The sequence below is a fragment of the Arctopsyche grandis genome, chromosome 3 (assembly GCF_051622035.1).
Source record: "Arctopsyche grandis isolate Sample6627 chromosome 3, ASM5162203v2, whole genome shotgun sequence".
Taxonomy (NCBI): domain Eukaryota; kingdom Metazoa; phylum Arthropoda; class Insecta; order Trichoptera; family Hydropsychidae; genus Arctopsyche; species Arctopsyche grandis.
Window position 1 is genome coordinate 1,167,596 of NC_135357.1, and position 14,655 is coordinate 1,182,250.

At 36.2% G+C, this 14,655-nt stretch overlaps 3 protein-coding genes and 1 long non-coding RNA gene across 4 annotated transcripts in view; 1 reads left to right on the forward strand and 3 right to left on the reverse strand.

Moving 5' to 3' along the window:
• LOC143910004 (uncharacterized) overlaps positions 1–14,655 on the reverse strand; it is an 805,996-nt gene that overhangs the window by 370,625 nt on the left and 420,716 nt on the right. The window lies entirely within an intron of this gene.
• LOC143923120 (importin subunit alpha-1-like) lies at positions 40–7,874 on the forward strand. Its single transcript, XM_077446642.1, has 10 exons — positions 40–260; positions 1,566–1,755; positions 1,838–1,985; positions 4,843–4,924; positions 4,996–5,335; positions 5,415–5,590; positions 6,329–6,522; positions 6,618–6,789; positions 7,343–7,444; positions 7,515–7,874. Exons 1-10 carry the CDS (start codon positions 201–203, stop codon positions 7,647–7,649), a joined length of 1,599 nt encoding a protein of 532 aa, XP_077302768.1. The 5' UTR covers positions 40–200; the 3' UTR covers positions 7,650–7,874.
• Ufc1 (Ubiquitin-fold modifier conjugating enzyme 1) lies at positions 7,846–9,337 on the reverse strand. Its single transcript, XM_077446643.1, has 4 exons — positions 9,135–9,337; positions 8,542–8,673; positions 8,306–8,473; positions 7,846–8,240 (listed from the first exon to the last, which is right to left on the reverse strand). The coding sequence occupies exons 1-4, from the start codon at positions 9,255–9,257 to the stop codon at positions 8,148–8,150; spliced, it is 516 nt and encodes a 171-aa protein (XP_077302769.1). The 5' UTR covers positions 9,258–9,337; the 3' UTR covers positions 7,846–8,147.
• LOC143910002 (uncharacterized) lies at positions 10,979–12,335 on the reverse strand. The gene is made up of 3 exons (XM_077428335.1): positions 11,945–12,335; positions 11,596–11,871; positions 10,979–11,507 (listed from the first exon to the last, which is right to left on the reverse strand). Exons 1-3 carry the CDS (start codon positions 12,056–12,058, stop codon positions 11,166–11,168), a joined length of 732 nt encoding a protein of 243 aa, XP_077284461.1. The 5' UTR covers positions 12,059–12,335; the 3' UTR covers positions 10,979–11,165.

The window sequence follows — 14,655 nt, forward strand, 5'->3', positions numbered from 1 at the left end:
GGGCGTGTTTGTCGCCGCTAGGAGCGGATGCCACCGGTCGGAGTTTGAATGTGACCGTTGAGCGGACGAGTCACTCGTGGTCTGCCACTGCCACTGCCACTGCCACTGCCACTTCTCGATCGTCGCTCGCGCTCTGCACTCCTCACTCCTCACTCCTCACTCCACACTCCACACTCCACAGCATCCGACTCTGAGGGAACATGTCCGACCTGGCCAGATCTCGTCTCGCGAACTTCAAAGGAGGCCCCAAGGCTGCTCAGGTACCCAATTGCCAATTGCCAAAAGCCACATTTAAATCTAAACGCTCTGCACGTGGATGGATATTCACCACTCGCTTTATCTTCACACTGCTCTGAAGTGGCGACCTTGACTCGTGTGATCGTCTCATGTCTGATCATTCATATTCGATTCTTTTTTTCACTCGTGGTTATGTCTTTGTTCATTGTCTTTGTTGTACGCCAGGTGCTTGTCATATGGTTTCTATATACATATGTATATAAAAAAATATAATTATGTCATTTTGTCAAAGCTGTGCTGATGAAAAGTCTATTGTCAATTTGTATTATTTTCTATTAAAAAAAAAAAAAAGATTTTTACCTACAGTATATTCCAATCAAAATGAATGTGAATTTAATTTAATTTTTAAAAAATTGTACAATTGTATGATAATCAGGGCCGTGTATAATTCCGATTTTGCGTTTAAATTGCATTTACTTTTTTTTACTTAATGTATATACTAGCTGAGAATTATTCATCAATACCCGATTTACATATGTAGATCTGAGGTAAGGTATTTTATTTTATTTTATTTTTATTTTATTAATTGAAAAATCAACAGACAGGATGTACATAGATATGTATAAAAAAACAAATAGTAAATAAATAATATATGTAACATCCGAGTCCAATAATAGATTTTTACAAAAATGAAAATGAGAAATATGAGGAAAACAAATTAAAAAGTAAAGAATAAAGGCATGACAAAATATGTAGAACATTGCATAATTAAACTATAGTATTAAAATATTTGGAAAAGGTTATAAAATAGAATATAAGAAGAAATTGAAATTTACAAATATAAAACAAATGAAAAAGGTAAATACAAAATAAACAAATGAAAAGGAAAAGAATGAAAGCTATAATATGATTAAATAGCACATTACATAACTAAACTAAAGTATAAAAATATTGGAAATATTGGAAAAATAGAATAGGATATATTTCTATTTCTATAATATTTCTGCATATATTCATGTTTAGATCATTTGAATTTTGATTACGAGTACTCCGGAGATATCCAAAAATAGCCCAATGAGAAAAATAAGCTGTAATGATGATGAAGATGGTTCGGTTTTTCATGTTTTGAAATAATTTCAATGACAAAAAGTACTAACAAAAGTACAAAATTTTAATTAAAATTAACACTACATATGTATATTTATTTTGTAGTTTCATTCATAATGTATTATAGTTTAAACAGCAATATTATTCTTGTAGGTAGTCTCTGAATGTTGAAGCTACGAGTGTATTATGATATTCAATTGTAATGTTTTTGTTCCAATCAGGACCTGAGAAGAAAGCGTGCCGAGCAGAGCATCGAGTTGAGGAAAGCCGCCCGTGACAGTCAATTGCAGAAGAGACGGAACCTGAGAGCCAACGATGACGAGCCCCTCTCACCGACGAGCGCTTCCGACACCGAGAACCAGATCGAAACCACCAACAATGTATTGCCGTCGATCGAAGACATTGTCAAAGGTATACGAAAAAAAGTAACTGAAAATTTGAGTCGTAGCAGGACACAGTTCTTGAACATGCTTATCGCTTTGTTGTTTTCCAGCTTTGAATAGCTACAATCGCCAAGATCAGTTGTTCGGAGCAAGAGCGGCGCGCAAGACGCTGTCCAGAGAACTGAACCCGCCTATCGATTCCATGATCAACGCAGGATGTGTGCCCAAACTTGTCGAAATGTTGAACTATGACGACTGGTAGGTTTTGACTTGACTCAAGTATATACTGGTTTGTCTAATCTAGGCGAAAATCTATTATAACTCATTTTGAACTCGACAACTCTCGTCTATCTACTAAGACAATTTAAATGCGCATTTTTTGTAAGCACTTCAAATCAAATTTGGTGTATTAAAAAATATATTTCATCATATAAAAATATAAATGTAATTAAAAAATAATTTCTAATATATTAAACAATAAAAAAAACAACAATAGAAAAAAATATAATTAGATTATAAAAAAATAACACATACAAAGTTTTATGTTTATTTATTTATTTAATATATTTGGGGGTGGCGGCAAAGCCGATAGGCCCAAGGGGTTTGAACAAACATATGTTACAAATTATACATAAATATATATAATAAAAAAATGAGAAAAATTAAAATACAGAAAAAAAATATATAATAAAAAAAACAGAAATACGATTATCGGAAAGAAGAATCACAAAAATTCGTTGGTTTAAAAAAAAAGTATCTTTTTTATTCTTAAAAATATTAATATTAACAGAGGTTACTAAATCATTGGAAAGACTATTCCGAACTGAAACCACTCTGTTAGAAAATAATGAATCTTATGAAACAATTTATTAGATTTATCTTTTTGGAGTCTAAGCGAGTGACCTCTGAGGTGAGTGTTTATGTTGAATGAAATAAGATTAGACATATGACAATTATAGTGATTATCAAGAATTTTATAGACTTCGTTTAAGTCACCTCTAGTTCTTCTCGTCTCCATGTGGTGAGATTCATTCAAATATTTGTATAATAAATTCATTCATTTTAATATAATATTTGTACAATTAAAAAATAAAATAAAGATATATACTAAAATCCTAATAAATAAATAATAATAATAAAAAAAAAAACACTTGATCATTTGAAAGATTACAAATCCATTGTTTTAATTAGGTCAGCACTTTAATATCAAACATTTGATAAGTTACTTTCATAATAGAAAAAAATATAAAGCAACTTAAAATTTTAGGCCCTTTATTATTTACTATAGTTATTAATAACCTTCCTAAAGTACTACGCAATGCTTCATGTCTCTTGTTTGCAGACGACGTTAAATTATTATTTGCTGTTAAGGATGAGAGGCAAGCCTCTCTCCTTCAAGCGGATATTAACGCAGTTTTAGAGTTCAGTTCCAGTTTAGGGCTTGAACTGAATACTAGTAAATGTGCCATTATGAGTTATGGACGTGCGAATTCGCTCTATTGTCACGGATATTCCATTGGATCCGTATTGTTGAAGCGTGTGGAATCTATGGTCGACTTGGGTATCACTTTTGATCCTCAATTCACCTTTCACAACCACATCAAGACAGTCGCTGACGTTTCCTTTCGTCGACTTGGATTTGTCTTGAGATATGCTAGATTATTCTCCAACCCCTTGTCTTCTCGCTTGCTTTTCAACTCGCTTGTTAGAAGTAAGCTAGAGTATAATGCCATTGTGTGGAATCCGCATGAAGCAAACTACTCTCTTATTATAGAAAAAGTGCAAAAAGCATTTCTTCGTTTTCTTTATAAGAAAGAGTATGGGTACTACCCATATCTCTATCCTACTCCTTTCCTTTTGGGCATGCTCGGGTATAATTCCCTTGAACTTCGGAGAAACTTCTCGTTAATTCGTTTCGTTCTCCAGCTATTGCGTGGTAATACGTCATGCCCGTTGTTGCTGGAACAGTTGGGACTTTATGTCCCTAATAATTATGTGCGTGGTAGACATCATCATTTGATGGTTGTACCGGCTGCTCGCACAGTTCTTTTTCGAATGGCTCCTATTCCAAGAGCTATTCGACTTCTCAATGAAATCGTTGCTGCTGTCCCTGAATGTCATATTTTCCACCTTGGGGAGCGTAGATTATCGGATATTATTTTAACATATTTATCTGGTAACCTGCGCTCATCATTACTTTCTTAATTCGAATGTGATGAATGAGTGGAATCTTAATCTACTCTCTTCCATTTGGGCCTCGCTGTGATTTTATTTTTTATTCATATTTTTTTTATTTTATTTTACTTTTTCTTTCTCCTTTGTACATTTTTATATACTATTTTAATTTTGTTCAGTGTAAACAAAGAATGGGATTTATGGATTTTATTTTTGATTTTTACACTTTTGTTATTTTTTTCTCTCTGAATGATGTATTATTTTCCTTTTGTTACTTTTTTTTTTATTATTTTATTTTACCATGTTTTCTGCTTTTGCTTTTTTCCTTTATTTACAGTTTACTTGTTTTTATATCATGTTTTTATATCTTTTTCAAATGTAAGCCATTGTGGCGCATTAGGTTATTCCTGTAATGCCACAATGGTCCAAAACTATTAAATAAATAAAATAAAATGAATGAAATGCGCATTAACACTGAACATTAAAGATTTCGCATAATGGAACCGTCCAAGTTGGTCCACTCTGTATAATAGCTGTTTAATCTTAACAATTTGTTTTAGTTAAAATCATGGGGTGTTTTTGAAATTCTACCTTTAACTGCGCACTTTTTAATCGTTAAATGATTGAAACATTTTTTTTATTTCATACTACAAATAAAATATGCTCAACATTTTAATTTAACAGAAATATAAATATTTAATGCCCAATTTCTTTTATTCTAATGCGCAAATGATTCTTTCTAAGAAGCAGTTATTTTTATTTAGTGTACTGTTAAATCGTACCCTATCATAACCAAAACTATGTATATGTAGACTTGATTCTAGTTGGAAATGTGATGGATTTATGTATCTCATCGTACAATCACAACTATAAGACAGGAGCTCTACAAATAGACTCGGAATAAATCAAAAAATTATATAAAATCTTATTTTATTTTCAGCGGCGATCTGCAATTCGAAGCTGCGTGGGCTTTGACTAACATAGCGTCCGGAAACTCTCAACAGACGAGCATAGTCATAGAGGTGCAGTTCTCATCCGACATATTCAAGTAGTTATAGTGTGCTTTTGTATTGACTTTATTGGTATGCTTTAGTACAACGCTATCGAGCCTCTCATCAGACTGGTCAGCTCGCCGAACCCGGCCATATGTGAGCAGTCACTTTGGGCTCTGGGTAACATCGCCGGAGAGGGAGCTCAGGAGCGCGACTTCGTCATCAAGAAGGGACTCATCAGACCGCTCGTGCGGAAGCTGGAAGCTGAAGGAGATCCGACGACGGTCCCGCCGCAGCCGACCAGTTCCTTCGTCAGAACCGCCGTGTGGGCGATGAGCAACCTGTGCCGGAACAAAAACCCTCTAGTCGATTTCAGAGACGTTCGAGAGTGTCTACCCGTAATAGTCAAATTGCTTCACAGTCAAGACAAAGATGTCTTAGGTATGTATATATATACATAGAAATTCTACAATCATGTTTTTATTGAATCGTTATTAATGATATATATTTTTGTTATTAGCCGACACATGCTGGGCGTTGTCATATTTGACCGACGGACCCGATGATAGGATCGAAGCTGTGCAACAGTTCGACATACTCCCGCCGCTGATTCCTCTTTTAGGACATCCGAATTATTCCGTTCAGACGCCGGCTCTTCGCGCCGTCGGAAACATGCTCACTGGAAGCAACGATCAAGTGAGTATATTTGAAGATAATGTATTGGGAATTGGTTTTCCTAAGAACGGAGGAGCCCATATTTTTTATACTCCGGTCCATTTATGGACTCATCGTGATCCCGGCTAGATATAAAAAGGTTGTGGCTATTTGCAGGTACTATATCCGCAAATTATTGGCTATTTGCAGGTACCATATATCTGTGAATTATTGGCTATTTGCAGGTACTATATCTGCGATAGGCGCAAAGCCTTCTGCGCATGCGCGTGAACTGTCACTGTCAGCGTGTTTACTGTTAAAATTTTGTTTTAAACCTCTTAAAATTTAGTTAGAACTCGTAAAGTGACATATATATAAAAAATTTAATCCAAATCAGTTAATATTATCAATTGTTGGAAAATTATTATCATATACAACGTATAATACCTACTTACAAGTACAAGCCGCGAACTAGCTAAACGATATAAATCTATTATAATAACGTGCGAAATTTATTTGCCTTATGTATAATGAACGATTGATTAAACAAGTCTAGCATACATTAAAAGTAAGAAATTATAATCGGATTGTAAGTTCACGCGCATGCGCAGAAGGCTTTGCGCCTGTCGCAGATACAGTACCTGCAAATAGCCAATAATTCGCAAATATAGTACGTGTAAAATAGCCAATAATTCGCAGATATACATAGTACCTGCAAATAGCCACAGCCATTTAAAAATGTACCAGGCGTCATTCAGACGATGATTTCATCATTTTCAGACTCAATTGGTGCTAGAAGCTGGTCCTCTGCCGCTGCTGCGAAACCTTCTATCGTCTCCGAGGGCGGCCATTGTTAAGGAAGCTGCGTGGGCCGCTTGCAATATTCTAGCCGGCACTGAAAAACAGCGAGATATGTTCATAGCTGCCGAATTGATGATTCCATTGGTGAAAGTTCTCAATCACTCTGAGCTCAAGTAAGCGGAATTAATATCCACTGTTTTGTGAGGGTATGGTATTGAATTGCGACGGTGTAGGGTTGCTATTGTATGTTTCGATTGTTCGCTTGTAGGTGTCAACGAGAGGCTGCTTACGCCATTTCGAACTTGGCTTTGGAAGGTTCGCTGCCGCAGTTGGGTTCGTTGCTCCACGCCGGTGCTCTGAAGCCGTACATCGCGCTCCTGGCCGGCCCCGATGTAAAGACCACCATGGTCGTCTTGGACGGCCTTTCCAGCCTGTTGAAAGTGCGTATTTGTCAAATGTTTCGTTAACCGTTTGCCCGCGGCCGTTTTCTATGGAAGCTTTGGGCGACAAGTCTGTAGCGCGGCTGTCTTCCATAGAATTTCTGAACTTGCACGGGATTTTGAGCCTTATATGCGCCTATTTCAACTGTTTTAAGGTTCAAAATTGGTTGAATATATTACTGAGAGTTGAATGCCATCTATTCAATTCGCTTAAAATGAATATATACCAGTCAAAATTAGTTTGTGGAACCATACTGAAACCTCGTTTATGTGACGTCACGTCTTCATACAATTATGAAGAATGATTATTTGACAATTAAGCCAAAACTACGAGATATATTATGTATTTTATTGTTTAAAATAATACTTTATGTGTTAATTATCATATCTGGTTACTTGAGTAAATATTAAAATCTGTATTTAAGGTCGAAAACTCGATTGCCAAATTTGCGAAAAAGGTGTCGTGTACAAGGCTTGTTCGCTATATTTATTACCGCAGGCAAAGGGTTAATTATGTTTTTTTCTAACGTTAACGATGTGTGAATTATTTCAGCAAGCCGAAGCGCATGGAGAATTGGACGCTTTGTGTCTCAGCATTGAAGAAGATGGCGGTTTGGATAAATTGGAAGCTTTACAACAACACGAAAACGAAGAGGTTGATTTTTTATACAGAACTTTTGCTCTAAATTATCGCCGTCACTTTTACCGACTGTTTTGCTTTGCAGATATACAAAAAGACGTTACACATTTTGGACACGTACTTCTCCGAGGACGAGCCTAAAGATGAGGCGATCGTTCCTCAAGAAGTCAACGGAGAATTCCAATTCGGCACCGGCGCAGGACACATTGGCGGCTTTTAAATGTGTTTCAAACCATTCCTTTTTCCCCGATTATATTATTATTAATGTTTAACTATTATTGTTATTATTATTTTATTGCCATCTTATCTATAATTAATGATTAATGATTTATATATATATATATACTATTTTTTTACATTTTGTTTTTATATAATAATATCAATTGAAATTATCGCAGGAAATACATAAGACTGTTTGAATTTTACGATAAATATATTTGTATCTAAAATTAATAATGTATCAAAAATTATTTTACAATGTAACCTTAAACGTTAACCCTTTCCACTCGCGAGTTATAAATCATCTTTGAACCGGTGGAAGAGGCTAGCGATGAAGCTTTTCCAATATGGAAAATACAACAGAGTTCATAAAATGCTAGATATTATACGGCGTTTTATAAACAGTGTCGAAATAAGCAAATGAACATAATTAATACTTTATTGCAAAGGATTTATAATATAAAATGAACGTATAAAAACAAATCATTATCAATTAATCTTATTTAGCACTGTTTACATCAGATTTTTCTTGATACGTGATGACTCCTTTCTCGAGCATACTTGGTACTTCTACTGCTAGCCACGGTCCTAACTGTAAATAATGAATATAATAACATTTGGACACTATTACAATATACAATTGAAAGGACAACATACTCCTAACGCCATAGCGTGCGCAATTCCAAATTTAGGCACATTCCTCGCCCACAGCGGTTTAAAGTGGTCTGTCAGGCAGATTTTGCCGCCTCTGTACATCTTCGCCGTTTTGCCGTCAAGACTCGGTAAGGCTATCTCGGGTGCAGTCGTTGGATACGTGACGGGAATCTGCAAGTCACATTCGTATTGAAATGTATATACGTAGATAATCGAAACGAATGAATCTGGAGACTCACCTCGAACTCCACTTCGAATTCGTACTTGAGCAGATCGTGAATATACCAGCATTTGCCGAACCATTTTGTCCCCGTCTTGTCTGACTCTAGTCGGAACCAGTCGTTATCGGCTTCTTTATTGTTCTGAACGTACTGTGAATGAATAATACACCGACTATGTAAGGATAAGTTTTGATTTGATGAATTCGATGTTTCATACATTGTGTGAACGTGTTTGTTATATAAATATGATGGAACATATGAGGACTTTGAATACTCGCTGATGAGTCAAAACAATTGTAATAGACTCATTTGATGCGCAATATGCGGCTGTTGGTCATTTATCAAAAAATGTAACCAAATCAAAAGAGAAAAATAAGCCTAATCTCCGTCTTTATCAAACTCAGCTATCGCTGACCTGCTTAAAGCTAGCATTTTTGCGTATGAAAATACATAGAGCCGATTTCAATAGTGAATAAATGGAGTCGTCATGGTTCTGGGTAAGGTCAGGAACGTATGTTTGGAGTTGCTCTCAAGAAAATATATCATGAGCTGTAAGTTATGTGAATGTTGAGGGAGTGCAGAATGTCATAGGTTATGTGTTGGTCAGAGACCTTGATGAGAGCTGTGTACTCCTCCTTGAGCCTTTCGACCCACAGTTCCTTCTCACGAGGACCAGCTCTAGTCTTCAGCAGTGGAATCCCGCTGAGGCTTTTACGCGTGCCCTCGTCTACCATGGTGATCGATACAGCTGTCAGTAGCAGCTGTCACTTTGACACTTGACGGCTACGTGTAAATAGTGCTTTGGCCGTAACACGATGATAACTCGCCAAAGAACTATAGAGTCACTAAAATCTGAAATTATAATTAAAAACGATTTTTTTCTGCAGAAAATGATAATTTTATTTCAAAACTCTTATGAAAAATGATTTGATGTTTTTTTATGGCATATCGAGGCCATCATGATAAAACGAGACTTATTCTTAATGGGGCCGCATTCTAGTCGGAGATGATCCGTTTCAATCAGAATAAAATGATTTCAGTAGGTAATTAGACGATTCGATGATTATTCCGCACAAAACGATCTCGCGCATGTCACTAAAATCTCGATCTGGTACCCGAAAATTCCATCCATCGTGAAATATTAAACTAGGTCGATGCTATCGCCTATTTCCCTCATCGAACTTAATCTGTACAAATGACATCATCACGTCCTCTTCTCGTACACGAAAGTTAGCCGTGGCTGAAATACTTCCAGCTTACCCATAAAGGCGATTCGACTCGCTCCAGATACGCAATCACGAGTACACGGGAAATCCCAAGGAGCTACGCAACTACGCATCAAACATAGAACATAAAGGAAGACCTCAACCCCGTTGGAATCCTCCAGAGCGAGATCTCACCAGCCCAGCTACACGTTTGCTCAAGCAATACCTTTATAAACCAGCGCATCGTCCCCAGATGCCAGTGAGCTTCAGGAACTCGACCTGGCTCGTTTCAGCGAATCCTTTACCTACTTCGCTGTACATACAAATACACCTGTATTAATCGAGTAATAAAGATCCTCTTCAAAATTCAACTGAATTTCCATAGGCCGGGAAACGGTCCAAGCCTTTAAGCCTTTTCGTGGCAAAGATTGTCGTTTGCGCGATCCCAATGTGAAATAATTCATTTATCAATTCAACATATTGAGCTACTGGAACTCTAGTTATGTTTATATACTATGGGGGACGTATGGAGTAAAACGACCGAATTGTTGAAGACATGGCTATTAAATATGACGGTTGGGAAGGAAGTAAAGCAGCGCACAAATTATTGCCCACAAGGCGCTCGCCCAAAAGTCACTAAAATCTATATAACTGGCAACAACTGGCAAACGAAAAGTCCATCATACTAACGAGAACTCGAGTGCTAAATATTCCGTATTCGCGATTTTCATGGCAAAAATTGTCTTTTGGGCGATCGCAATGTACGGAGTAATCCAATTACCGTATAATATAATAGTTGAGTAGCCAGAATTTCTTCGGAGTTTTACAAAACTTTTAATTTACAAGTTCAACACTTAAAATGTTAGCAATTATTTCTTAGATTTGAAAAGTAACAAGGAAGTTACTAAAAACAAATATTATTTTCTTTATATTATCTAACGTTTTATTTTAACGCTATATATCGATGAAAAATTGATGTAAATTATCATAATTTTTCATTAGAAATAGAAACAACAGTAATAAGCTACATAACCCATAATACTTGGTAACTTTTATTTTAAAATTATAAGTATGGCAGCTTTGGATATTAAAAGCTAAAGAGTAAATAAGTACATTATGGACATGCAAAAATTTTACTTCCATGTCCACGATTAATCAATCGTTTTGGTCTATTCTGTATAAATATATAAGAAAATAGTACGCTAAAGAAAAAAAAATAAAAACGTGTAAAAAAAGTAGAGGAATATTATGTAACAATAATGGTTTATATACACATAAGTGTTAACACCAAACAAATAATTAGGAATACCAGAAATAAAACACTATTCAAACAAAACAACTTGTATATTTATTTTGGATTTCAATCGTCTCATCCATATTGTCCTATAGAATAGTTTTCCCCAACAACTGAGTAATCTTTAACAAATGGAGAATCAACTATTCGAACGTTTCAATAACTTCACTTTTAGAGCATCGGTTATTTCCAGGCTTATTTCTAGTATCACCGAAAACAATCTTCGTGTCTACGGTCAAGATACCTAATTGAGCCATAAATATAGCTTCACCGATCAATTTTTCACAAATAATCTTCTGAAGATATGGCAAATCGCGCATTTTGGATACAATGCGATGTCCAAAAACATCGAACGGATCGACGTTTTTTACATTTTCAATCACTTTCGTCGATATTAGTTTTCTACTCCGCATTCTTTGAAGCTTCTCTCTTTTGGATATGCGAGCTGAAGAACCGGCTGGGTAACTAGTGTTCTGAAATGAGACCTGAAACAATTTTCATACTTTCAAATACAAATAGACAGTTTTAATCTATTAAATTTAAGTCAGTTAGAATTTGAAATGGAACAGTCACCTCTGAATGTTTTTCTTCACACTCGTCGATGCTAGGAATCTGTTGCCTTGGGCTAGAACTGTTTGATTGACTTGTATTCCCGTCATCGTCGTCGTTAAAACTATACGGTAAAATGAAATCATCGAGTAATATTTCTTCAATTTTTATATCAGAGCATTCTTTTGATCCCTGTCTTGCTTCACTTTGTAAACACGTCTTTTTAAAATTAGTTAATAATCTCAAGTTGGATTCACACGACAAGCATATCGTATCTGGCAGTCCATCTTGTCTTTTCACCTGAAATATTAATTTGAATATGATTTCTTTCCCTTTATTATGATATGTGAGACTTGTGAGATATACGACTTGCCTGTATGTGGCAGCAGCTCCAGATCCGTTCTGTCGCATCCACAGAATCTGAAGATTCGTAGATGGAGACGGAAGATTCAGGTGTGATATGACGAAGACAAAGTCGACATTCCATCACTGCATCTTTATTGACATATTATCTTTGACAGCAAGAGTTCTTGACAGCAACTGTCAAAAGTTGGTACACATTCTACCAACTTTCCATATTTTAATTTGACAGGGGAAACCCTACAGTAATTGGGGTAAATGGACTATTCGTCACATTGGGGTGGTCACAAAGACAATTTTTGCCATGAAAATCGCGAATACACAATATTTGGCACTCAAGTTCTCGTTACTATGATAGTTATCGTTAGTATGATGGACTTTTCAGCTGCCAGATGTTCCGTTATAGAGATATTAGTGACTTTGTGACGAGTAATTTGTGACCAGTAATCACCGAACCAGTAATTGGTCATTTGAAAATAATATAAAATAAAAAATGCTCTGTGAAATATGATATTATTGTAAACCGTTTATGCCCTCGATGGTGTTCCCGTTCAAAATAGTACATTGATAAAAATATACTTTTTTTTTTATAACATAAAATAGTATATTGATAACAATAATAGTGTTGCGTAGGGGTGGGTGGAGGATTCAAGTAAAAGGCCAAAGTCATTTCACAGCATTTATTGGTGATTAAGGAGATCCACGCACTTCCCTTGCTCCGTCCAGAATGCTTCGATATCGCCTAAGTACCCGTTTATAAAGGACAGGTCGCTCCCTGCATCTTCAACGTCCGGTTACTTCCCCATTGTTTAGTCACGTACCAGGATGTGCAGTCCCACGCTTTCGCGTCGTCAGTTCTAATAATTATAGTGGAAAGTGGCTAAGTCCATCCATTGTTTAGCCGACTTGCACTTAGTCTGGAGATAATCCTCGAAAACCAATTATAACGGTCGCAGGAACGAGACGTCTCACGCTCGTCCAGATTCTGGGAAATAGCGATGCCTAATCCGAGGGTCTCCTTTGTTGCCCTCGAAACCACCTGATAATGCTGATTGCGGCGTATGTTACAATAGTATATTGATGACAAATATATTTTGCCTAATGTGAATAATTATATACCGGCTATTATATACTATTTAAAAATCGTTTTGGGTTGTCCATGAATGATGTAAATCACTTTCATAAGTTGTACTAATATTTAACTGCAGCATGGATCGGTGATTGGGCTTTTGCCTAGCGCCGAGAGGTCACCGGGTTCGATACCGTGAGTTGACCTCGATTGAAAAGAATTTATTCTGAGTTATCCGTAATGCTGCTGGTCAGACTTGAATATTGGTCACTCCAAGTCGAACGTTATCTATCAGAGTTTGCCAATTTTTCTGATTTCATTGTTGAAACGGTTCCTCCATTAAATTGGCTAAAAACCTAGGGTAAAAGTGAGAACACTCGACAGGAAAAGCGGGGCAAGATGTTGGTTGCTATTATGCCGGTGCCAGACATGAGTTCAAAGAAGTGATCACTTCTTTGAAGACTTTGCTCACACATTTGGTCACATATTGTTGTACCTGCCAGATTTATGTTCAAAGATTTGATCAACTAGGCTCGCGCAACTGGGCTTCGCGCAGTGTGGCAGGCACACAAACATTTGGACTTTTATCCCTTTGATGTGCGCTAAAAAACCGACACGGAACGGCAAAGCGCACTTAAGTGATCAAATATGTGACAATAGTATCAAATGGCCGTGCCACACATGTGAACACTTATTTGATCACATCTTTGAACACATGTCTGGCGCCGGGATAACGGCAACCAACATCTAGCCCCACTTTTCCTGTCGAGCGTTCTCACTTTTACCCACCTATGTCACCACTATTTATGTACAAGTTTAAAATTCATAGATGTCTCGTTAATTCTCGGTCGTTAAACTTCTGCCTAGCACCGAGAGGCGCCGGGCTCGATCCCATGAGCTGACCAATTAAAAATAATTGTTTTGAGTATGTCTGTAGTGCTGCTGGTCAGACTTGGTTATTTGTGACTTCAGGTCGATCGTTTCCTATCAGAGTTTGCCAATTTTTCTGATTTCATTTTTGAAACGGTTCCCGATTAAATTGGCTAGAAAACCTTCCTACCTACTATGTCACCAATATTTCAGTACGATTAACGTACAATAAAATTAATATACAATTCATAGATGTTTTGTTAATTTGCTAGTTTTCAGTGTCTCGTAATTCTGCGACTTATGTAATAAAAATGCTGCATTGTTTGTAATTGGCTAGGAAGGCGCGTTTGGGTTTACCTGTTAGGCCTTCCTGGTATATATGTGTGTAAAATAAAACAATGATTACAATAATGATTTAAATGAAAGCAAATGCTATGTAAAATTGCTTCATAAAATCGAAACGCACACAGGATTCCATACTTTATGTATCAACAAAAAATAGTTTAACTTTTTTTCCATTGGTTTTGATGATCAGTGGTAATGTTGGTTGGTGACATCGAAAACAAATCAAAGTTTCTATGACGACGATTCGATATGGTTTCGTTTAAAATAAATTTAATAAAAAAAACAAATTATGTAATATTTACTATTAGATTCACTATGATTAAGCTGTTTATATTACAAACACTGAGAGAAGCCGGGTAAAACAACTAATAATATTATAAAACTATTGTTTTGATCGATTACAAATTTTGTGGAAAGGAATTTCGGTATATTTTTCCTGC